We start from the raw sequence: 12,164 nt of genomic DNA, 5'->3' as shown, positions 1-12,164 counted from the left end.
TAGGTCTTGAATACTGTGGCTAGGGTAGGGCCACAGTTAGGGAATCAGTTAGCATGTGGCATGGGAAAATCCATTAAAATATCTAAAGAACAGCAGGGCCACTTGGTTATAATAGAATTGAGATATCTTTGTGTAATGTTGAATCAGTGTATTGTTCAAATCATAGGCTTGGTGGCTAAGGTGGGGCCACAACGAGGAGAGAGGGGGGATTGACATGGGAATATATTTTCAGGGAAATTAAAAATTTTAAGGAAATTTTTGCATTATAAAGATAATATTTTAATGACAACATTTTGATATGGAAGGTGATGACTGATAGGTATAGGAAAATATCACTTGAAACTTGTCCTCTTAAGAGCAACTGGTTCACAATGGGTCAAATTTAAAAAGAATTTTAAAAGGGGATTAAAGTTTCACATAATACAGAAAAAAAACTAGAGGTACTGTGAGCACTGAGCTCACAAAATGATATTTTTCACTATGGTCATTTCAGGTCATACATATCGCACAAAAAGCTCACCATATGATTATAATGGCAAAAACCGTATTTGTTATGGGAAACCCGAAATAAGTGTCCGATCAAAAAGTAAAATAGATGGTGCACAATGGCATTATGTAATAAAGATATTCTGAAAGTATCATTAAATTTTATTCAGTGGTATAGGAGGAGTTGCGGATAAAAGATTTGGTGTCCCCCAATATTATAGAAAGAATGGCAGTGTCTATGTTTTTGCTACTGGAAACCCGAAATATGTGTCCCATCAAAAAGTAAAATAGGAGGTGCACAATGGCACTATGTAACAAAAATTCAGTAAAAGTCTCATTAAATTTTATTCAGTGGTATAAGAGGAGTTGAGGATAAAAGACGGGTACCCCAAAGCGTAACGGACGGACGAACGGATGTACAGACAGACGCTCTAACCACTGCGCCACGCGGGCGACTATTTGCGTAAAAATCATCACAATGCACTGTTAAAGATACAGCTCCAACTTCTAATGCAATTAGGAGATGCTCATTAAAATTATATTCTGATCTTTAGACCCCCCTCCCCGCTTGAAAAGAGGGGGGTGTATGGTGATAGGAGTGTCCATCTAGCCGTCTAGCTGTCCAGCTGTCTGTACGTCCGCTTTGGGTACCAATCTCTTATCTGCAACTCCTCTTACACCACTGAATGAAATTTAATGAGACTTTTACAGAATCTTTGTTACATTGTGCACCTCCTATTTTACATTTTGATCTGACACTTATTTCGGGTCTCAAATAGCAAAACATGGACTTTGCCATTATAATCATATGAGGGGGGTATCATTTTGTGAGTTCAGTGCTCACAGCCTCTAGTTTTATATTGGGAGGGAGTTAAGCCTATTTACTAGAATTTATTTATTAATTAATTAATTTATTTACATGTATTAAGACCCCTCCCCTCTCAATAAAATAAAAATCAGAAAGCATATCTTTATTATTTCTATTTGATATTTTATCACTGAGAATTCAATGCTCAATGAAATGATCAATAATGCACAATCAATTCATAAATTGGGGAAAAAATTGGTTTCTATGCATATAACAAAAATTAAATAAAATAAAAATTGTACAATTTTAAATGTGCATTTTACACTTACATTCGTGACAAAATAGACATGACAGAAATAAATAACAAGCAACAATGAAACCAGCGTTGCGGAACAGCTGTCATGTTCGGCATTTTTATACAAGGGACATGGTGTCTCACCCCTCTGCTATGCAACTACTCTTTAACAATATTGCCATCTTCGGTGTCAAGGTAAAGCTGAATTTTACACATGCTTGAGTAATTAAAATAAGTGTAAACTAAGAGCAGAACACACGTTTACAGAGATCTGTAGGACGAGTTGTAGCCGCTGCTTGTCATATTACGCATCCAACCCTCCGAACAAAAGCACTACGCATCATTTGCTGCACACGATATTGATTAGAGGAACAATAGCCATGGAGTATAGATGATGTTTGAGAAGAACAAACACAAATTGCGCTTGTGAAATGAACAGCGGAAATGTATCAGAAAGGAATTTTAAGTGTGTTTTTTACAATAGGTAATGTATGATAAATGCCTATCTCTCTACTTTGCAATATAGAAAATATTCAATTGATGCTACAATTTATAATTTATTTTCATGCCTTGCACAGCATAATCTTTTCGCAATAATTGATCTTGGACATCGTTTTCTAGAAACTTCGCTTCCTTGTCTATCATATCCGAACAGGTTTTTCTGTTATAAGGACAAGCCTCTTCATTGAAAACCCAGACTCCCCAATCCCCCTAAATAATCGATCCTGTTGTTTCAGTGACACGATGACTCGAGGAGATGCCCTGGATTCCGCCTATTGTTTTGGTGATAAAATTCGCTGGAACCGCGTCATAGATAAAACGCTACAAATCTAACAGATTATCGATCAATAGACCCAAATGTTATTACTACCAACTTTGAATCAAGCCTTCCATTAAGTGAATTCCCAAACGCGAGTCTCTCTGAATATTTCATAAGATGAGTAATTCATAAAAAATATAGAACTAAAATTGCCATTAAATTTATACCACTTTCAAAATTATAATATCCCTTAAAACACATGGTTTTAGTTTGTATAGGGTTCAATGTGAATGTGTTCATCGATTTAGATCGTAATTAACTTCGAATGGAAGCCAGATATTTGGTTGTTGGTAGGGGAGTATAAAGTTAGGAATTATTGCATTACGTATGAATTTACAATTTATATTATCACATTAAAATTCATTTTGTAGGTATTTTAACCGTGACAGTTGTTGCATTAGATCATGACAAATCTAAAAGAGAAACACCAGCAAATAACGTCACTGTGTACAACTCTATCTACGGATATAGGGAGTATAAAGAACTATATCCAGACAAAGGTTTGTAGCAGGAACTGAAATGAGTATACGTCTACAGAGAATGTTGTATGCAACTGGTCGGTTTGCAGTTTTTTTCTCGGTGTTATTTATGCAGAGAACAACATTTTTATCATGAAAGTGATTAGATTGAGTATTCTGGCTTCCTTGTGCCATGCTTGTTTACTTGGCAATTGGCAGAAAATGTAACAATACAAAGTGTTTGAAACATTACTTCTATTTTAATGTCATAGTTACGATGGCTGATTCATAACAATTACATAAGGTAGAAGTCTCTCTAATTTTGAGTTGTTGAAAACTTTATCAAAATTCTTAATATTCTAATTGCTAATTAACAAACAAGAGGATAGTGTTGTCATTACCCTCTGCAGCCTCTCAGATAAAGCAACTGTACATTTCTTTAACTTCGAGTTTATGTGTTCTTGGATAGAGTTTATTATACGTTTGAGTGATACGCGATTTTGTAATGGTACCTCAGAATTCCTAAACTTTATTGAATTTTGTTATGAATTCTGGCACTTTAATTGTCTAGGGTACAAAATCTCCGTTTTGAATGTGCAAAGAAAAGAGATATTCAGAATTATACAGGAAAATGTCTGTATGAGAGAGTGTATTAATGACTCTATACATTTATTGTCTGTATATAATCATTAGCTTGGCTCGCAGATAAATATTCGCCGATGAATTGCAAAGTCAATCGTAATTGAAGAACATGTAATAGGCCTGTTTATTAGCAGGAAGGACAGTGGCAAAGATAATGGTGCATCCAAAAATATTTCTTATTATATTTAGCAGAATGTATTCAGATTACATTTAGTAACACAAGTGGTGGTGTTCTCGTAAAAAATGCCGCGGTAATAAACAGTTTTCTGTGCAGACATAAGCGTCATAATCCAAAATATTGGTTCTATACGCAGAATACTGCGATGGTCAACACACTTTGCATGTATTTTCAGGAACACTTATGTATATTTGCATGTTATTACTGTTGTTCTTTTTTATGATTTTACTTGTCATTATGAAGATTATAACTTACAAAAAATCTTTAGATATATATGTGCATTTCAGTGTATTGATGAATTAAAAACAAGACATACTACCTTGTGTTTCATCAACTTTGTAACTGTGTAAAGAGAGTAGGTGTCCTTGGACTTATGTAACAGAAAAATAAAACTGGACACAGATGCTCTCTAGAAAGTGCACATTTGACATATAAACGTTTGAACTTTATTTTTGGAATACGTGGAATTGTGGGAGACGTACACATTCATATAGACTGAAATTGGACATCGTTTTCTAGAAATGCAGAAAGGCTGAAGTCGTGGGGAACAAATTAATATAAACTGAAGTTAAGGGAGACAAACGCATGTACACTGTAGCCCAGAGTTGCATCTGACAAATTCATATAGCATGAAGATGTGGGAATATATTTAAATAGACTGAAAATATGAGTGACAAATTTGTTTAGTCTGAATTTTTGGGTTTACTAATTTTTTTAGCCTGAAATTGTAGGGGTCAAATTCATATAACCTGAAGTTTTATGTGACAAATTCATGTAGCTGGTGTTGTTGGGAACTACTTCTAAAGCATGAAATTGTTCGAAACATTCATATAGCCTGAAGTATGCATATAGACTTAAGTTATATGGGAGACAAATTCATATTACCTGAGGTTTAGGTGAACAAATTCATGTGTTATACTTTTATGTTAAATATTGAAATCTGATTGGTGTAGAAGCATTAGCTTATTTTAATGTTACCTTTAGCATTAGCAATTTAATGCGCAAGGGGTGACATAAGAATAATGTTAGTTTATACGCGTAGAGTTGAATTCTTAACACGTCAGTTGTGCGTTTGGAATAAGTCTAATAAACACGACGTTAATTTCTGCTTGAACCGTCACCATAGCTCAGTCAGCAGCGCTTGTTCCGTCACGGAAGGTCGTCGGGGCAACTCCACGGCCGCGACTGACTTAAGTCGATGAAAATGGGTAACAATTGTTCCTTTGCCAAGCACTCGGCACTTGGAATTGAAAAATACGGGTTATTCGGGTGAGACCTAAAAACCGAGGCCTCGGTCACGGTAGGCGTCGGCAATTTGAAGATGCCTAATAGCCCTGAGTGCCGAGAAAAGGTCTAAATTTTAAGCCCGATATATGGTAACGTCTCTCTATTTTAGTAAAAAAATAGCGAACGGGACGTAAAACAACAATAACACCTTGAGTCCGAATAAGATTGAGTGCAAAAACAACAGAAGAAAAATGTTTGCAGCGCGGAATTATCGAAATTATTGAAAGATAAGGACTTTCTAAATACCAAAAAGCACTTGAGAGGTCAGTAAATCATTGTTAAAGCTTTCTAATTGAGAAAAACGTAAGCGCAAAGAGTTTATCGAAACGAAATCCGATTCAGAATTATTTCCGCTTTTTAAATTTATCAATCAGATATTCAGTATTTTAGAGTAAATTGTGCATCTTTTTAGGACAAAAATTGATATTGGCACCCCTAGGAAAACCATTGTCAATCTCCGCTGACGAGTCGATTGACAAAATTTCCTCCAAAACATGCATTGTTTAAATAAAAGCCTGAAGTTTTGAAGGACAAGTTCATGTAGCCTAAATTTGTGGGGGGATGAAGTCATGTAGTCTGAAGTGGAGACAAATTTGTATACCATGAAGTTTTGCACGAGAACCCCATTCATAAAGCGCGAAGTTGTGAGGTACAAGTTCTTAAAGCCTATAGGTGTAGGGAACAAATTCAAGAAGCGTGAAGTAATGGAAGACAAATCCATAGGGCCTGAAGTTGTATGGGAGACAAATTTATATAGTCTGATATTGTGGAACTTATTTGGCTTATTCGTGTAGCCTGAAGTTATGGGAGGGTGACAATTTCAAATAAAGTTGAAGGGAGACAAATTCATATATATGTAGTCTGAAGTAGTGGAAAAAAATCATCCTTCATAGATTTATTACACAGATATGATGGTTTAGGCAATACATTTGCTACACCTGCATAAATGAGTTCTTTTTCTAAAATAAAGTAAATATTTTTCTAATGATTCAATTAAAAAGTATATACAAGAAAAAGTGCTGACATATAAAATTCCTGATTATCCATTTTTTATATAGAACCAACCCTCTGCTTTGACAAGAAAGGTGTTGATGTGAATGGGTCAGTATTCATGAACTTTACATGTCCACTTCCTGACCAGGACAAAGGACTAACAGACTGTTGTAACAATACCTGCTGTAGACCAAAGATTGTCAAGAAAAACGGCGGGGAAGATAACTCTGTGTAGGTACCAAAGACTATGGGACGCATGAGGAATATAATTGATTATGAAAAGTAAAATCTAGGGATAACATACACCTATTTGAGTTATATAATTAGTTCATCTTTTAGAAACAAGAATTCAAATCAGAACAGATTTTGACATTTGTTAACTTTCGAATAAGAGAATATAAACATTTGACGCTTTTGTAGGAAAAACTATGATACAAGTAATACTAAGGAAGATATTATGAAAGATAAAACCTGGTGTATTTTTTATTTATTTTCAAGAATTCTAAATAAGCTTTTATATGTTTGTGAACTGTTGAATGAGAGAACATTAGCGACTGTCGCTTTTAAGTAATAACAAAAAACATTTGAACAAATTATCATCTCGATCATTAGACTTTAGTCACTGATTTATTTTTAAATTGTTTACTGTAAAAAAAAAAAATAAAATTGCCGCAAAAATTGTATATTGATTATGGTTTTCTTTTTAATTAACTTGATACAAAGAAAGTTGTTGATTTTCCAACTAATGATTGGAACGACGTTCTTAATGTATTGGATGGATGGATGAAAGTTCTTAATTAACCAAAAAAAACCTTGTGAACATTTGTACACATCTCCCAATTACTAACTGAAACCCTGATGATTTACCAGTAACGTTGCGGTGACGATAGTGGTGGTATGTGCTGTAGGAATAACTCTCTGTATTATAATTTGTCTAGCACTGTTGCGGTGACGATAGTGGTGGTGTGTGCTGTAGGAATAAGTGTCTGTATTATAATTTGTCTAGCACTGTTGCGGTGACGATAGTGGTGGTGTGTGCTGTAGGAATAAGTGTCTGTATGGTTCTGTACTGCTGTTGCTGCCAAAAAAGACCCGGAATCCATGAAGGAAAACTTGTCTGGATCAAAAAGAAAAAGGACAAGATTGGTTTGTATAAAGCTGAGAGCAGTTTTTTAAAAAAAGTATTCTTAAAAGTGATAATAAATATTGACTTGTTTCTAATTTTCCCTCCAAAATTCAAATGTATGATATTTCTTTCAAGATACTTTAGTTATTATATATTGACACCATAATTTTTCTGAACTCTCATTCAGATTTTTTTCGATTGAATTTTAATTTTAAAAAGTTTTGTGATTAGTATGACTTCATTCCAAGACCCTTTAGATATTAACTTATCTTGCACATATACAAATAATTCTGAAATGTACCAAATAGATATCTCAATAAGATTGTTTTTTATTATTATGCCCCCCTTTAAAGAAGGGAGGGCATATTGCTTTGTTGCTGTCTGTCGGTCCACCAAGTTTCCATTCATTTTCCTCGCAGCGGTTGCACATACTGAAATGAAATTTGGTATACAGATTTATCTTCAGAATATCTAGGTCAAGTTTTGTTTTGGGTATGATCAAGCAATTTTTGACAGAGTTATGCCCCTTGGACTTAGAAAAATTCCAATTATTTGAGGGGCATACGTGTTTCACAAACGTCTCTTGTTTTAGTTTATGAAGAGGGTGGTTTGACACCGGATGCTGGCAGTCCTGATAAGGATGATGACGAAGAAGTACTAGGATTTGTCTATCCTCCTGACGAGAAAGGTCACACGGATCACTCTCGTGAGTTTGCCATTGCAAATCTTTCTAAGTTCTTTTTAAAAAGTACATCACCATGCAAAATATACTTATCAATCTATATACTAAGTAACTAGTATCATTTTGTTTTTAATTTACCTTTCTGCTGACATTTTTAACCATTGATGGAATGTTTTCACCAACAAATTAAGTGGATAAAAGATATTATATTTAATTGTGTTTTACCAGTCGAGAAACCTCTAGAGGTGAACACACCCACTTCCCAGAGAAGGATACTGCCTGAGGGTAAAGAAAAGAACGGTGGGGTGGAGAAAGCTGACAGAGATCTCACGATTCCTCTCATTACAATACGTAAACCCAGTACAGCAGGTATAATAAACTCTATCATATATTTGATATCTATATAATATATACACATATATTTTAGTATAATTTATACACATATATTCAATTGGATTTCGCATCCTTTTTTTCTGGAATATCAGTGACAAGTTCCACTTTCAAACTGTTGTTGCCTGTTTTTGAATGAAACTCAGAATCAGGAATTTAAAAGTCAACTTTAAGCTTGCAAGCAGTATGAAAATATACTGTATGTACTTATGATAGCTATGTTTGAGATATATATATATATATATATATATATATATATATATATATATATATATATATATATATATATATATATATATATATATATATATATATATATGAGATAAACTTTATTTAATTTACAGGTCAAATGCAAGACACCTGAATCACATCCTAAACCTGGTTCTTAGAAAATGACAGAGCAACGAGACAAGCATTTAAGATCATTTAAACACATATGCAACTAAATTCTTCCCTAATTTGTCGTGTTTCTTGGATATTTTGCTTGATCATTGATTGTAATAAGATTTTAAGAAGACTAAATAGGTATTCGGTGTGGAGTTCTCATTCATGTGCTGCCTTATACATGTATGTGCATACAATTTTTATACATTTAGGATTGGTTATTAGAAATATCAAGAAAACTGAATACAGGACTATTGAAAATGGAAAAGATTGTTTTAATTAAATTATTGATATTTACTACATATATTATAATAACTTTGTCCGCAAATGTGAATATTGCAAGCAAATATTGTCATTATAATACTATTGAAGTCCTTAATTCTTCCAACTTTGTGTTGATGTTAAGTATTCTGTGTTAGTAAATGGGGAGATAGAAATGATCGCATTTTGTTATAGTATAATAGTGAGATGATATGCGACTTGTGTTTTTTGAATGGGAGAATGTTTTAAGTAAGGCTATCTTTATGAGGTACGTGTGTGTGTGTGTGATATTTTATACATGCAATAAATTTAGTGAAATTTGATCACGCATTTGTGCATGTACCTTGCACCAAAGTTTTTTTTTATATTTTTTTCTCTAAATGATTTACTCATGTCACGAATTTATGAAATAAAATACAAGAAATAATTGAGAGTTCATAAATTTATTTACAGTTATGTAAATAAATTATTTATACTGACACTTAAAAAGTAATTTGCATAAAGCATATATTATATGTACAGATAGATATACATTTCATTTGTATATATACATGTAGACTGATATATTTCCAATGTAATTAGTAACAGGTACAGGTAGCTATATTTTAAACAAAAATATATTTTTACATAATCAGATAGATATATTTCTCATGAATAGCCTGATATGTCTACGTGTGCAAATAGATTCATTTCACATGTAACGAATATATATATATATATATATATATATATATATATATATATATATATATATATATATATATATATATATATATATATATATATATATATATATATATATATATATGTTAAGATAGTTATATTTTACATGTACAATAGTCCTATTTTATAAGAACAGATAGATATAGTTTACATGCATAGATAGATATATTTCATATGCACATTATAGATATATTTTGCATGTACAGATAGATATATTTTACATGAGCAGATAGATATTCTACATGTATTAAGAGATATACGGGATTTTTTCAATCAAACAGATAGCAATTAAATATCTTTTGGTTCCTTGAATGAAAATGATATAACTAACAGTAATCAAGCTCATTGAAACAATACAAATCGGGAGCAGAGCAAACACGGATCTCTAAAAATATCAAAGGTGGATCAGGTGCCATGAAGGAGTAAGCATCCCCTGTCGACCGGTTACAACCATCGTGTGCTCCATGTCATGATTATAGTTTTATCAACCATCTGTTACTTTTTTTACCCGAAATGCTTTTGACCGCTAGTAAACTGCATCAGACGATTCTTGTCAAAAACTCAGCATTTTCGAAATCATAACATATAATTATAAATGTCAACCTTATAGCCTGTTTACTAAAGGGCATGCAGAACCAAAGAGTTTTGCTAAATAAATTTCATTTAAAATCATTAGATTTCATTAAAAATCAACAAAAACGCTGAATGCATAAAATTACCCCTAGTTACATCCTTTATATAAGATTTCAAACAATTTTGAAGGAACTAACTTTGCAACATTTTCAGATCACAGCTTATGGCACGTTTGATCATTGAAGGGTCGTTAATGTAATATTTTGTTCAAATTCATAGTCTCAAATGTAAATATAAGAACATAAACAACAATGCTAAGAGTTTAATGGGAATTAAAGAACTTGGTTGTTAAGTAACTCTCCTCTCAACTTTCTTCTCTACATCTTACTCTTCTCCTTGTTCTTCTCCACTCATCTTATTCTCTTCTCCACGTTCCTCTCTACTCATCTTACTCTATTCTCTACTTTTTTTCTTTACGCATCTTACTCTTTTCTCCATGTTCATCTTTATCCATCTTACTCTCTTCTCCATTTTCTCCTCTACTCATCTTACTATCTTCTCCACTTTCTTCTCTACTCAGTTTACTCTTTTCTCCACTTTCCTCTCTACTCATCTTAATCCCCTCTCGACATTCTTCTCCACTCATCTTACTCTCTTCGCCATGTTCTTCTCTACTCATCCTTCTCTTTTCTCCACGTTTTTCTTTACTCATCTTACGTTTTTCTCCACTTTCTTCTCTACTCATCTTTCTTTCTTCTCCATGTTCTTCTCTACTTATCTTACTCTTTTCTCCACGTTCTTCTCTACTCATCTTTTTCTATTCTTTATACGTCTCTACTCATTTTACTCTCTTCTCCAATTTCTTATACACTTATCTTACTCTTTTCTTCAGGTTCTTCTCTACTCATCTTTCTTTCTTCTCCATATTCTTATCTACTCATCTTTTTCTATTCTTCATGCTTCTCTACTCATCTTACTCTTTTCTCCTCTTTCTTCTCTACTCATCTTACTCTTTTCTCCGTGTTCTTCTCCAATCTTCTTACTCTCTTCTCCATGTTCTTCTCTACTCATCTTACTCTTCTCCATGTTCTTCTCTACTCATCTTACTCTGTTCTCCAGGTTCTTCTCTACTCATCTTACTCTTTTCTCCAGGTTCTTCTCTACTCATCTTACTCTATTCTCCAGGTTCTTCTCTTCTCATCTTACTCTTTTCTCCATGTTCTTCTCTACTCATCTTACTCTATTCTCCATGTTCTTCTCTACTCATCTTACTCTTTTCTCCATGTTCTTCTTTACTCATCTTACTCTATTCTCCAGGTTCTTCTCTACTCATCTTACTTTTTTCTCCATGTTCTTCTCTACTCATCTTACTTTTTTCTCCATGTTCTTCTCTACTCATCTTACTCTATTCTCCACTTTCTTCTCTACTCATCTTACTCTCTTCTCCAGGTTCTTTTCTATACATCTTACTCTCCTCTCCGTATTCTTCTTTACTATTCTTACTCTCTTCTTCATATTCTCTACTCATCTTTTTCTCGTCTTCATGCTTCTTTACTCGTCTTCCTCTTTTCCTGGTTCCTTTTTATTTACTAGTATTTTAGCAAGGCATCTTTACCAATCGTCACCTGAGACAGTGCAAAAGGGCTTAAAAAGGTCTGTATATCAGGGGGAAGGTTATTTGCCCCTGATTAATCGGTGAATTTTCATGAAAACATGCATTGATGTACAGAGTTTGGGGGTATTTTATCTTCCACGCCTGGGCCAGGGCGAGTTCTATGGGTGCGAGTGAGGCCAAAATCTTAGGAAAGTAAGCTATTATCTTGGGATTCCCAAGTGCATTTTTGGCTCTAATTTTTAGGTACACGTGAATCCTGATATATATTACATTCTATATGTTGGCATATTGTTGAGCTATGATATATTGTGCGACTATAAAGCTCCAAAGAAACTGTCCCCACTTATCTGCTTACAATAACTTACATTGTATTGTATATGTTCCCCCCATGGTACATGTTTGGCATTAAAAAAATGTCCCCTGCCACCTCTTGCGTTTGCATC

The 12,164-nt window shown here is 33.5% G+C and overlaps 1 protein-coding gene across 1 annotated transcript; it reads left to right on the top strand.

The window, feature by feature from the left end:
* The first annotated feature begins 1,855 nt into the window (after positions 1-1,855).
* LOC133176493 (uncharacterized) lies at positions 1,856-9,237 on the top strand. Its single transcript, XM_061311611.1, has 7 exons — positions 1,856-2,073; positions 2,781-2,909; positions 6,033-6,198; positions 6,974-7,113; positions 7,686-7,799; positions 8,004-8,144; positions 8,510-9,237. The coding sequence occupies exons 1-7, from the start codon at positions 2,034-2,036 to the stop codon at positions 8,527-8,529; spliced, it is 750 nt and encodes a 249-aa protein (XP_061167595.1). The 5' UTR covers positions 1,856-2,033; the 3' UTR covers positions 8,530-9,237.
* Positions 9,238-12,164: the final 2,927 nt, after the last annotated feature.

Source organism: Saccostrea echinata, unplaced genomic scaffold (assembly GCF_033153115.1).
Source record: "Saccostrea echinata isolate AGI-Se365-2 ecotype Australia unplaced genomic scaffold, CSIRO_AGI_Sech_v1 ptg000075l, whole genome shotgun sequence".
Taxonomy (NCBI): Eukaryota; Metazoa; Mollusca; class Bivalvia; order Ostreida; family Ostreidae; genus Saccostrea; species Saccostrea echinata.
Note: the sequence above shows the minus strand (reverse complement) of the source record. Positions and strands in the feature narration are given on the sequence as shown.

Excerpts from the sequence above, each read along its gene's own strand:
- LOC133176493 (XM_061311611.1), top strand. The coding sequence starts at position 2,034 with ATGTATCAGAAAGGAATTTTAAGTGTGTTTTTTACAATAG. Across the intron at positions 2,910-6,032 it reads AGAACTATATCCAGACAAAG|AACCAACCCTCTGCTTTGAC; the intron begins GTTTGTAGCAGG and ends TTTTTTATATAG. Across the intron at positions 7,800-8,003 it reads AGGTCACACGGATCACTCTC|TCGAGAAACCTCTAGAGGTG; the intron begins GTGAGTTTGCCA and ends GTGTTTTACCAG.